Here is a 13,593-nt window from a genome sequence, read left to right as displayed (position 1 = left end):
ACAAGTTTAGACCCTCCTTTCGGGAAAAATGTATGCCAGGCTATTTTGAGAAATAAGTTATTCATTCATGGTGATGCATTCATGGTGACTTCAAAACATGCAGACAGTTGCTACCCTGCCACAATTTTATCAAGTAAAATAATATATCTTCCCTGCCACAAACTCATAGATATATATTAGAATACCTACACTGAGTGGATATTAAAATATCTTACTTTATATCATTTATAGTAAACAAATAATTCTACCTTTGGTTCTGAGTCGGCACTTGAACTTGTTATGTTTTCCAATGAACAGCAGAGGGAGTTACTATAGCATTAGACATTCTTTAACAGAACATTTTATAACATTTATAACATTTTGATAAAGTGAAACAGGTCCAATCCCTCTTAAAATGTATTTAACTCGTGGATTGTATTAGTAAAACCAGCTGAACTCATTTATTTAGAATTATGAAGGTTTCAATTGTGAAATGGATGTCATGTTACAAAAGTGCCTCACTGACTATGCTGTAATATCAAATACATTTGGGAATTATATTAGCTGATTGTTGCAAGCCTTTTATAAACAATACAAGGGTTCAAATCTCACCTATTACATGGAGTTGTACTGTATGGAGAACTGTATGGCTAGATTAAAAAAACTAACCAATAAACAATAAAACATTTCCCCACTTCAAATGTAGGTGTTAGAATATGATATGCTTTCCAAATTACCTTGTTCATCATTAATAAACCTGTACATCAGAGTAAGTGGTGGGACAGATACTGTAACAACTGTAAACAGCCTTTTCCAAACCGGAAAAAAAGGTAATGTATTTCTCTTTTGATCACGTTTGATGCAATGTATTGTAAACACTTATGTTTCACTATCATGATGTAAAAAGAAAAATCAATACAACTTAAATATGTTTGACAACATTATCTAAAATCGAGTTGTTTATAACAGCAACAGCTCGGTTCATCTTTGTTGTTTCCTCTTTTTACCTCACTTATACAGAGATAAAACTGTAGAATTGCAGGGATAAGACTGAAACTGTGGCAAATATAACATTTGTAAGAGAGATCCTTCTATGGAGTTAGATTAGTTTCATAATTCAAACAAACAAACGCAACACGATTCAAACAAACTTAACACAATCCAAACAAACGTAACACGATTCATACAAACATAACACGATTCAAACAAACAAACGTAACACGATTCAAACAAACGTAACACAATTCACAAACGTAACACGATTCACAAATGTATTTCGTGATTCACAAATGTATTTCGTGATTCACAAATAAATGACCCTATTACATTCGTTTGCAACCTGACAAACACAAGTTACAAATCCCTGCATTCGTTGGTGTGAATCCCTGCATTCGTTGGTGTGGATTTTTGGAACTTTCCTGACGCGCTTAGATTCACAAATGCATTTTTTCTGAAAGATATCCTCTGCAGCCTATCAGATCGTCTCTTGCAATTTTAGCCAATCACATTAACGTGTCTATGTGGTCTTCAACAACCTGCCATAATGACGGACATCGTCTCCTTCAGATCACGAGCAATGTCGTCTGGTAGCATGTAGGTGAAATTGTAGGGGGTTAAATATTGGCCAAGCAACCAAAACAAATTCCCCTATGGTTTAAAGGAAGATGGGAAACTGAACAGAGTATTGGCATGAACCATTAATGCCAAAACCAATAGAATTCCAGGTATTTGACAATATGGGTTAAAGCAGAGCAAGAATGGTCAAAGTACGGTTAAATGAAATACGCATTTAATAACATTGCAAATGAATGAAATGAATTACAAGGCAAACATGTTACAAAATGAAGGCTTTAAATCTTACCCACTCTACCGTGATCATTGTAAATCAGAGAGAAAGCAAGAGGTGAGCAAGGAGTAGGACAGTAGGACAAGGGAGAACTGAGGAGAAGGTCTCAGGAGATGAAGAATCCAAAGAACAATGCATTACAATTCCCTTTATACACAAGAACAACCAATCAGACCACATCTTGAATGGGGTGTGAGAGCCATCAAGTTGAGACCGTCCAGAAACTCCAGACTTTAGCATATGAGAGGTGGGGAAAGGTTTGACACCCAGCCTTACAAAATGTTGCTTGTTGATCTTATTAAACCGATGATCATACGTGATTGAATATTGATGAGAATGGCAGGATTCATGTTTAGTCATTTTCCGTGTTTCCTAGGCTAACGCAGAGCCCGTCTACCCATATTAGACATTCTCCGGTGATTGGAGACATTTGATAGGCTGAAGAGGATATCTTTTAGAAAAAATGCATTTGTGAATCTAAACGCGTCAGGAAAGTTCAAAAATCCACACCAACGAATCCAGGGATTCACACCAACGAATGCAGGGATTCACACCAACGAATGCAGGGATTTGTAACTTGTGTTTGTCAGGTTGCAAACGAATGTAATAGGGTCATTTATTTGTGAATCGCGTTACATTTGTGAATCACGAAATACATTTGTGAATTGTGTTACGTTTGTTTGAATCGTGTTACGTTTGTTTGTTTGAATCGTGTTATGTTTGTATGAATCGTGTTACGTTTGTTTGGATCGTGTTAAGTTTGTTTGAATCGAGTTGCGTTTGTTTGTTTGAATTATGAAACTAATCTAACTCCATATCCTTCAGCCTTGTATTAGTGCCAAGTGTAACAGTGAAAAGGCAGAAGTGATTAGAAGGAAAGTCATTTTGATCAAAACTCCTGTGTGACTAGATGTGACATACCAATTATGAACTTGGTTGGAAAAAAAATCACAATAGAACAAAAGAGTTTACCTGAGAGCGAATCAAAGATTCTATCATTTTTGGCATGCAAGGTTCAAGATTTGGATATAGGTACAGTGTTTAGCTCACCAGAGTCAACATCTTTGAAGGAGGACATTGAGTTGTGTTAAATGTGTCCACTCTGGAACACATGCTCCACATTCCCACTGGCATAGTACAGCAATAAGACCTTCAGAATAATGTAATAATGGTTATGAACAGAGATGGGTTGATATGCCATATACCCATGCTGTAACCGTCAGCAGCTGCAAAAGTCAGCAGTGGCAGCAGTGGCATTTAATAGACAATATGACAGATTTTCCTGGTTCAGTTTCTCACTACGAGTTTATTTTTCTTCAGGTTCAGCAGACCACTTTAAGAGACAGAGTCCATAAATTGAGTCCTTGTATAGTGTGGTATAATATTGAGATTGTTTCAATTGCCTGTTCAGCTTCAGTTTAATTAGGATATTTTTTCAATTATTTATTCAATTTTCATAGAAATGCCTAATTTACCTGCATACTCAATGACAGACCCTAAATATGTTTCAGGTAGTAAACAACTGCAGTTTGTCTTTTTGAACCAGGAATAAATAATTAACTATTAACTTATTTGTAAACCATTATAAACTTGTATTAAATTATTAAATAGAACCCATGTCCCATAACCATATTTCCCAAATGGACATTCCTCTTAAGTGCATCACTGTAAGGCAATTTGGGCATTAGCGGGTCTGATTCCCATTGTCACGGTTCTGGCCGTGGCTCTGTTTTTTCCCTTCCCCCCAGTTTTTCCTGTTTTCCCCTGTCTGTATGTGGGTGTGGGTGTGGCTCCAGGCTCCTGTTGATCCAGACCACATCTTCACCTCCACCTGCTCACTATTTGGGTACTTTTTGCTCCACTACCCATAGACAGAAGGATCTGTCCCACCATGGACCCAGCAGAGAATCGCCCGTTCTTGGAGAAGGTATTTGAGTTTGGTCAGGCTGTGCAGTGCCTCATGACCTCTTAACCACATCAGCGGACTCTACTCCTACAGAAGAGCTGTCCAGCTCCAGTGGTTCAAAGAGAGGCTGTGGGGAGTCACACTGTTCCCCAGGTGGATATCCTCCGTGACAAGCTTGACATTCCTGCTGACCAGCTCAGTTTCCTCAACAGTAGCCACCCAATCCGACAGTGACCCATGCCACTCAGTTCACCAGTTTCTTCAGCCAAGTCAAGCTCTACCCAACCCCCACGGGTTAGAATCTTGTCTGTCCAGCCCATACCACCTGTCTCGTCACAGCCTCCTGTCTCCCCACAGCCTTTTCAAGATCAAGTCTTTTATTTGTCAGGTACACAGAACAACACAAGGTTAGACTGGGCACTGAAATTCTTAAGACAAGACAACGCAAGCACCTGGCATAACATAACATATAAGTACACGGAACAAATTTACATCTATGCTGAGCTTAATACGTAAAATTCCTAAATATACAGATAGCAATAAATAAACGACTATACTAACCCTAACACTAAAACTTCCTAAATTACAAATAACAATAAATAGTACGCTATACTAACCCTAATGCACAAAAAACCTGTTTCAACCCTATAACCTATTCTGATCTAAGTGGAGTACAGTGCAATAGTGCAAATTTGCAGATCAGTGACTATGTCAATGACCAAACAGGAGCCTGGTGGCGAGGTACAGTGAGGTACAGTAGTGCAATGTTACTGAAAGAGCAACCAGTAGCTGAAAGTAACAGTGTATAAGTGACTAGTGTGCAGTAAAACCATGTCCATATCGGTGTCCATTGAGAAGCCTGATGACCCTTGGGTAGAAACTGTTGTCCAGTCTGCGTGTGCGCGACCGGATGCTGCGGTAACGCCTGCCAGAAGGCAACGGGGTAAAGAGGCTGAAGGATGGGTGGGAACAATCTCTTAGAATCCTGCTGGCTTTCCTTAGGCAACGTGTGTGGTGTCCTGTAGGGCTGGGAGCCTCCTAAAGATGATGAACTCAGCAGAACGGACCACACTTCGTAGGGCCTTGCGGTCCCGGTCTGTGCAGCTCCCATTCCACACTGTGATACAACCAGTCAGAATGCTCTGTATAGTGCATCTGTAAAAGTTAGTGAGGATGACTGAGTCCATACCAAACTTCTTCAGTCTCCTCAGGAAGAAGAGGCGCTTACGGGCCGCTTTGACCACCTTCCGTGTGAACAGATCAGGTGAGGTCATTGCTGATGTTCACCCCGAGGAACTTGAAGCAGCTGACCTTCTCCACTTCCGATCCATTGATGAATAGGGGTGCATGCTCCTCCTCCTGCCGCCTCCTATAGTCCACAATCATCTCCTTGGTCTTGCTGATGTTAAGATGTTAAGCCTCCTGCATAGTTCCCTGTCAGTCTCGTCTGCTTACTCCAGCCATAGAACCGGGCACCCGCCTGGCTCTGGGAGGTCATTGCAATACCATCCAGAATTCCAGTTGTCATGGCAGGTGACAAAATCTCCCTTTGGGTCAAATTGCCACCATGATTGTCCATTCTAAAGCTACTCCGGCTAGCTCGTGTCAGCCTCCAGCATCTGAGCTGTAACCACCGGCACCAACCTCTCATCTCCTGGTTAACCTGCAGCCTCTGCTCCATCCCCGCTGCTCCCACATGCTTTGTCTTGCTGCCATAGTCCCAGTGTCCCAGCATCCCTGGTACTCAGTGTTCTCACTGCCCAGTGTCCCAGTGTTCTCACTGCCCAGTGTCCCAGTGTCCTGTGCCACTGCCTGGCTTCCGTCCTTGTTAGGGGTTCCGTCCTCGTCTGCCTGAAGTTCAGGGTTCCTGTTTGCTGGAAGTGTATTGTTCCTGTTCCCCAGATGGGTCCCTTACCAGTCTGTAACATACCCAGGGGCAGTGTTGGGTGTAACACGTTACAATGTAACACTTTACAGTAGTCAGACAACTTTTCTTAGGTAACGAGTAACTTAACGCGTTACTTATTTAAATGAATAATCCGTTACTCGTTCCTTGTTCAAACAAGTAACGCGTTACTTAATTTTAGTCGCAAGCCCTCAGCATATAGCTAAAAGTCTAGGAAGGTTGAGACGTTGGTTGAAGGTTGACGTCTTAATGTGCTAGACAGGTGGGTTCCCATTTGTTTTTTTGGTGAGCAGTCTCACGAGACTAATTTACCCGGTGTCATGGAGCCGACCACTTAAATAGTTATTTAAGACTTGCATGTACAGGCCTACGTAATGTCACATTAAATAATGTATTGAACTCAATCTTGTGTGATGTGTTGCTGTATCGTTCAGTGGTTTAGGTTTAAGATTATATAACAGTAAGTAAAATAGTCAGCACATAAGTGAACACCATTTTGCTACCATATACCTAGCTATAGCTTAGCTTTGTTTTGCTCCTAGATTCAAACCTAGCCTTGGTAAATTGTAGAGGTAGCTAACTACTAGACTTCTGGCTGACATTTTACAACATTATTTATTGATTAAAGAGTTTTTTGATTCAAGAACTTCATGCAAATACTGCTTTTCACTATGGTGGATTCTTACCTTAATCCGTCTTGCTGTATAATGAGGATCGATCATGTTATATGCGAGTGACACTGAATATTCAGTACAATATGTGCTATTGCTGAGGTCAACCCATTAAATGTGCCTTCTGGGCATAAGAGTGACCAAGGTGAATTGTCTTAGAAATAAAATAATTATACCTAATGTAACGCAAAAGTAACTTAACCTTACTCTCTACAGCAAGTAACTAAGTAACGTAACTAGTTACTTAACAAGGAATGTAACTAGAAACTGTAATTTGTTACTTTAAAAAGTAACGTTACCCAACACTGCCCAGGAGTACCACCTTCGGTGTCTCCAGAGCGACCCAGGCATCGACACCGACCTTTAGATTGGGCCTGCCTTCACTGCCATGTGGTTGTGGCTCCAGGCTCAAGTTGATCCAGACCACATCTTCCACTCCACCTGCTCGGTATACACACCTGCCTTCAATCAATTCATCAGTATATCTTTTCTGGTTCTCCATCCACTTACTTTCAGATCTTTTGTTTTTCATCAGTTTTGTTCTTGGTCGCTTCATTATATGTTCTCAGTATTTATCATGACTTATGTGTTGGTACTTATACTTACCTCTTGTCCACCTATCTGACCTGCCTGCCGTGCAGCACCAATATTAGGCAAAGGTCTCAAAAGCACAACTCAGATACAGAGACAAGAAGAATCCAAACAAAGTATTTACTTGCCAAATGTTTGGTATGCAGTAATGCAGTTAGAATGGAGGCAAACATTCCTATAGGGAGAAGACAAAGAGAGGGCCAGGAACAGATTAGTCTATTTAGCCTGTTTTGCACCTCTTTTTCACCTCTTTCACCAACCATCTCTGGAGGAGTGGATCCCTGACTGAATTCCTCCTCTCAAGGTTTCTTAAATTGTTTCTTAACTTAGTTTTTCTGGGAGGTTTTCTTTGTCTTCCTTGAGGGTTTACGTTTGATGAGGGGCACTTCAATGGGCGTCTGTGACATTACTTGTAAAATGGGCTATACAAATACATTGTATTTGATTTCATTGAAGACAGCTGTCATGAAATGGATTTCAAGAGTGCATCCCATTTTTAGGGTGAATTTACTTCCAAGTACCACCAACAAAAAAGGAAAAGTTCCATTACTTTCGAACATTGTTGTTTTGAGTCTTGTACATTAACAATGCCTACTTCTCCTCCCCCTATTTCTCTCTCACTTGTTCTCTCTTTCTCACGCAACACCCTGTCCCATCTGAGCCCAGCCTTAAAGGAATGGCTGTGTGCCTTCTCCAGGGACGTGCCCAGAGTGGACAAATCATGCTAATTGTCTGGGAGAGAAACAAAGTGTTAGACCCAAGATGAAGGCAGAGAGGGAGGCTCTCTCAAAAGCTCTAGCCGCTCCTCGACTTTTGCTACTCTGGTGTCTCCATGTTTTGTGCCTGTCAGGTTAGTAAAACAATTTTCAAGCCAATAACTTTGTACTGACCTAACATTAGATTACTTTAGATTCCACTTTATTTATTTATTATATTATTTTCATTGTGCAGAGTACATGTACAGAGCCAGTGAAATGCAGTTAGCCTCTAACCAAATGTACAAATAGTAATAACTTATAAACGTAGGTATTAAGTGCGATCAATGTATTATGGCAATAGAGAAGTGGACCAGTGCAATAACCAGTAACATGTGGTAACAAGTTGAGTAGTGGAATGCTCTGGAACAGTGCAGTGTACGGAAATGGGGGACAAGTACTGCTTAAATAATAAATTGTGCGAAACAGTGCAATGAAATGTAGGTGCAAGGTTGAGCAAGGATGTCTAGATGGAAGGTAGAGAGGGGTGGAAGATAAGAGAGCGGGGTTCAAGTTTTGAGTCCAAGGTTCAGTAGGTTCAGTCAGCCTACTGGAGCGACAGCGGAGGCTATTGCAGCGTTTCCTAAATGGAAAGGGGGGGAAGAGTCAGTGATTGGGGTGAGAGGGGTCCTTGATGATGCCTCTCACCCTCCACAGGTTGAAGTTGATCGAGGTTAGCTGGGTACCGGTGATGGGTCAGGCGGTCTTCATCACCTGCAATTTCCGTACCACACTGAGATGCAGGGGGGGTAAAGTCAGGAAAAAGAGGGGAAGGAGAATTAAAACTGTGTTGCAGATTCGGCTTCAGTCATGCCAGATTAGAGTGGCTTGGAGTGGAACCATTTTTTTTTTTCTAGACATTTGTCTACTAGGAATCTGTTTAGTTATTTATAATTTCTGCTTATACATTTAAGTATTCAACTATTATGATGTTTTTAAGTCCACTTACATTTCTCACTAACGCAGCAGCCAATTAAAAGTTTTGCATTAATGACTAATTAACACGTAGAGTTTACGAGAAGGGAGCTGTTGAAAGTAGGTCACGTATTCAAGGAATGTTTCAAACTCAAATGTTTTCTACAGGACTTCAAATGCCTCATAACAAGCTTCATTTCTGAGATGTTTATGGCTTAAATAAACATGCGTTCATGTTTTACCCCCTAAAACAACTATATGTTTATGTAATGTAGTGGTACGTATTTGTAAAAAAATATTGCCATTGTATTGTTACTGTAAATATTGTGTCAGAGGTGTGGTTTCCATGTATCACTGCTGTGGTGTTGTAATCAGAATCACTGAGGTTCTCTGTCCCCTGCTTTAGCCAATCAGAGAGCCCTGCTTTGCACTGAGTGCTCTTTTCATGGGCTGCCAGGGAGGAAATTGGGCCAAACAAATCCAGCTTTTGTTAGCTCATCCCAGCCGTCCCATAGGATTGCGATCTGTTACCACGGTGATGCTGAGCTGCCACACAGACTCGCTCAGGAGTTCTCTGCTCCGGCAGAGGAGTAGGAGGTGCTCACACTGGAGCAGAGTCATTCGCTTCCTCCCACCACAGCTCGCAACAGAGCTACTGTAGCTAGCTACAGGACTTATCACTCAGTCTGAAGCGTGGGCTGAATCTGATCACCATCTTCTCCTCAGAGGGATTAACCACAGATCATTGAACTTTGCTGTATATGCAAAGAAAGCCTACTCTTGAAACCAAGTAGGATGGAATTTGTTCGCATATTGCTTGTGTATTGGAGGCTGTAGCTCATGCCTGAAAAGTAACCTTCTCTCGATACCTAATATGTCAGCCACAAATGCTTGAATGAAAAAATGCTGATTAAAAAAGGTAAACCTGCTGATATTAGATTACCAATTGTGAAAGGCGATATGGGCAAAATGCAATATCTGGCTATAGTTTCTTTTACTAGCTGCTTAGGCTTTAATCTGTGCCCCATGAACCTGGCCAAATAGTAAAGTGTTTACCCATAGTTGACCCCTTTCCTCCCCCATCCTCAGGCCGTGTTGAAGGGGTCAACATCACCAGCCCAGGCTCCCTGATCCGGGGAATTTTAGGGGGGGAAGCTCTCCTCTCTGTCCGCTACAGCAGCATCAGCCTTGACCCACCTGTTATCAAGTGGCAGCTGAAGAGGGATAAGCCCGTAACAGTGGTTCAGTCAATTGGTACCGAGATCATCGGTAACCTGCGGCCAGATTACCGGGACCGCATCCTTGTGTTTGAGAATGGCACCTTGCTCCTCCACAACCTCAAGCTGTCAGATGAAGGCACCTATGAGGTGGAAATTTCCATCACAGACGACAGCTTCACCGGAGAGGGCAGTATTGAGCTTACCGTTGATGGTAAGTGATGTCCAAAGATGGAACTAGAAATGTGTCAGTTAGATTTGTTGTTTGTGTTTCCAATCTGTTCTGACTGCTTCACCATTGATTGTATGATTGTGTGTAGGCCCTTTACGCCAATGAATATATGCCTGAACATGTCTGAACAAATCTTCTTTCCCATAGAGCCCATATCCAGACCATATGTCCATATGGAAGCGTCCTCTGTTCTGGAACTCAGTGAGCACTTCATCCTAAACTGCTCCCATGACAATGGAACCAAGACTACATACAGCTGGTTGAAAGGCGGGAAACCGATGACCAATGAGACACGGTTGTTGCTGTCACCTTACCAGAAGTACTTGACTATTAAACGTGTGCTAATGGTGGATGATGACATCTATAGCTGTGCAGTGGAGAACCCCATAGGCAGCATGAAGAGCCTGCCTATCAAACTGACTGTGTACAGTAAGTGTTGCAACTTTTCTTGTTTCCTTGATTTCAGAAACATGCTTGAACCAATCATAAGCAGCAGACCAGGGCGAGGGGAGAAAGAGAGAGACAGAGACAGACAGACTTTGTCTTGAATCTAAAAGTCGTCATTACTGTATGTACCAGAAAACTAAAGAGTAGGAAGAACATTTTAAAAGAGATGAACTGGCTCATCGTCAAGGGGGTTTGACTGTGTGTGTGGAAGGAGCATGCACAACCCATTTGAGCCTACTGAACAGTGGCGTTGCATTGTTTCTTTTTCAATATAACTATACCATGACCCCTGTCTCCCAAGGAAGGAGCTCCCTCTACATCATTCTCTCCACCGGGGGCATTTTCCTTCTCATCACCCTGGTGACCGTGTGTGCTTGCTGGAAGCCCTCAAAAAAGTAAGAGCCTCCACTGGATCCTCTGGTGTTTGTCTCTAGGCACTCCGGTGCGTTTTTTGATGGATCGCCTCCCCAGGCTTGGTGTGGAACACTGTGAAAGAAATTGACTTTTTCCATCATTCTTATGTTCTACCAGAATGTGAGCAATGACTCACAGTATAGATTAATAAATTGTAAGTTTTTTAATTATGATATCTGATCATGCAAAAGCCAGACTTTTCATGAATTTAAATGTTAATTTTCTGTCTTCTAGGCCAAAACATCCTATTAGAAAGCCTCTATCAAGATCATTTCACACTCACTCTGATCATTTTCTAATCAATCATGCAGGTATGGAACACTTCCTCTCTAATTCATAACCATATGATTGTACTATAATCTCATAGTAGATTATATTATCATAGCATATCATTATAGCATTTGTATCATAGTTTACCAAGTTTAAATTATGATTTAATTACAGTTGATGTGGTACCAATAATGACGGAGCAGAAACGCAAGAATCCAGTGGCTCTCTACATCCTTAAAGAAGTAAGTCTACCTGTCATTACTATGAAGGATGTAAGATGATGTGAGTCTGCTTGACACTGCTAAAAATACCATGAATTAAAGGAGTTTCTTAAATGACTAAATTGCTCTCAAACACTGATATACTTACATGCATATTTTACAATAACTTATTAACAATATAACTAAAAGTTATGTTGCTTCTGAATTTAGGGTGGTTACTTTGGATCTTTTCAGTATGTGTTAATATTGAATTTTCTTTGTCTCGTTGTAGGATTCCCCCAAGGGTGAACATGACTCACTCAACAACATGGGCTCCTCTCCTGAACTTAGCAGTCCCCCTAGCTACAGCAGCTCGCAGCTCCCCTCCTCTCGGTCCCCCGAACCCCCTGCCCGCTCATCTCGCAGGTATCCCCGCACCACAGCCAGCTCCCCCCCTTCACATCACAACAAGGTGCAGGGCAAGTCCACCCCCTCCCCACCTCGTACCCGCAGCTCCGGGCGCATATTCCGCTACCCAGAAGTTGTACCTTCTGTCCTTCCTTTGGAAAAGCCTGCCCACACACTGGAGGCCAATGGTACAGCTCAGACCTGATTGCTATGCACTCCCTCCAGTCATACATTGTTTTTGCATAGGGATGTGTGATTTCTCTTTTTGCACATGGGTCACATCACACAACAGCAGACCATATGTTTTTATGAAAGAAAACACATCCAAAACATTAAATTATAAAAATAACACAGGATGTAGTTGTCCTTCCTTGTGGTATAGTACATTTACACTTCAGGTTTTAGTACAGAATCAGAACTAGTCCAGCTTCCATTACAGCTTCAATGAAATTTCACATTCCTGTGTGAATGTATTTTACATCTTTACACATTTATATCTGCTTTTTGTCGAAATGGCATTGTGTAGCTGTTTTGTAATTTAACCAATCATGTATGTTCATGGTACCATAGTTCAATAATGATTGGACGCTATTTTACCAAGGATTTACTGAGAATTGTATGTTCTCTTCTTTGTATAGATTACTTAAGTGATCACGAAAATCAAAAGATGAACTGTACATATCAGTAGTTGACTTTAATAAAAAAATTAAAAGCACACAATGCTTTTGCTATTTTTTCCCATTCTTTTTCACATACTGTTCATAGCAAATTTAAATGCCACATTTGTCTTCACAGTATTAAACCAATATTTATGTATATATTTTGCTCATTGTTATAGATATATGTGTCTTGTTTTTGTTTGAGTTAACAGAGAAAGCTTGTCTTTAAACTCAATGAGATAGACACACTTTTCACACAGTACAGTACAAGCCTTATGTAACTGTTGGACCCCTTTTGTTGAATGCTGCTCATACTGATAGTTGGCTCTTTCTCACACACATACACGCACACACACACACTCACACACAGAATGTTTCCTGATTCACACCATGAGAACAATGGTTTTTCTGTTCTGTAACTACACTGTTGTATAGCTTGAGCATTGGGAAGACAGGGAACAATTCATCTGCTCATCCCCACATATACATTTATGCATAAACTGGGGAGGGTGGACACGGTTACACAAGATGCCACAGAACAGTACAATCTCATGCCAGAGTAACAATTACGTATTGTTACGATATATCAAATAATGTTCCAAACTCCTGAAATTTGTGAAAGCCTACGTGATACAAATCCAATAATCTCTTTGACCATAGGAAAGTAAATGTTTTCAAAGCACAGTGAAAGTCTAGGTAAGATTATGCTCTTAGGTAATTCATAAATTCCTGCCTTTAGAAAACAATCAAATTACGCAAAAAAACATTCAGCATAGTTCAACATTCAGCATCCAACGGTGTAATCATGCATACAAGTTTAGCACGCTTTGACATAAAATATAATATTTAAGTTCTAATTAATCATAGTCAAACTGAAGGAGGCTTGGTGCAACATGCATGAATTGACCGTTCCCGAAACTCCTCCCCAGAACGGCCCTCGTCCAACCGCTACTTAGAAGAAGGTCCGTCAAGCTTTGACTCAGAAGCAACATGGTTAAACGGTGTGCCTGTGGGACGTGTCGATCTGGCACTAGATATCCCAAAAGTTTAGAGGGAGGTGTGGTATTTTTTCCATTTGCAAAGCCGAAGACTCAAGAGGGAAGGTGACAGCGGTGGATAAAACAGTGTGGGATACCCCGCTCCCAACTTAATTTAGAGAACATCACCAAACACACAT

At 41.2% G+C, this 13,593-nt stretch overlaps 1 protein-coding gene across 1 annotated transcript; it reads left to right on the top strand.

Annotated features, from left to right (window-relative positions):
- Positions 1 to 7,531: 7,531 nt before the first annotated feature.
- hepacamb (hepatic and glial cell adhesion molecule b) lies at positions 7,532 to 12,452 on the top strand. Its single transcript, XM_047018025.1, has 7 exons — positions 7,532 to 7,749; positions 9,659 to 10,000; positions 10,166 to 10,447; positions 10,767 to 10,860; positions 11,114 to 11,190; positions 11,324 to 11,391; positions 11,642 to 12,452. The coding sequence occupies exons 1-7, from the start codon at positions 7,662 to 7,664 to the stop codon at positions 11,960 to 11,962; spliced, it is 1,272 nt and encodes a 423-aa protein (XP_046873981.1). The 5' UTR covers positions 7,532 to 7,661; the 3' UTR covers positions 11,963 to 12,452.
- Positions 12,453 to 13,593: the final 1,141 nt, after the last annotated feature.

This window comes from Hypomesus transpacificus, unplaced genomic scaffold, assembly GCF_021917145.1.
Source record: "Hypomesus transpacificus isolate Combined female unplaced genomic scaffold, fHypTra1 scaffold_88, whole genome shotgun sequence".
Taxonomy (NCBI): Eukaryota; Metazoa; Chordata; class Actinopteri; order Osmeriformes; family Osmeridae; genus Hypomesus; species Hypomesus transpacificus.
Note: the sequence above shows the minus strand (reverse complement) of the source record. Positions and strands in the feature narration are given on the sequence as shown.

What these genes read in the sequence shown, in the direction of transcription:
- hepacamb (XM_047018025.1), top strand. Translation starts at nt 7,662, where the DNA reads ATGAAGGCAGAGAGGGAGGCTCTCTCAAAAGCTCTAGCCGCTCCTCGA. An exon ending in CCATGTTTTGTGCCTGTCAG is followed by an intron (nt 7,750 to 9,658) that starts GTTAGTAAAACA and finishes CCCCATCCTCAG; the next exon opens with GCCGTGTTGAAGGGGTCAAC. An exon ending in TGCTGGAAGCCCTCAAAAAA is followed by an intron (nt 10,861 to 11,113) that starts GTAAGAGCCTCC and finishes TCTGTCTTCTAG; the next exon opens with GCCAAAACATCCTATTAGAA.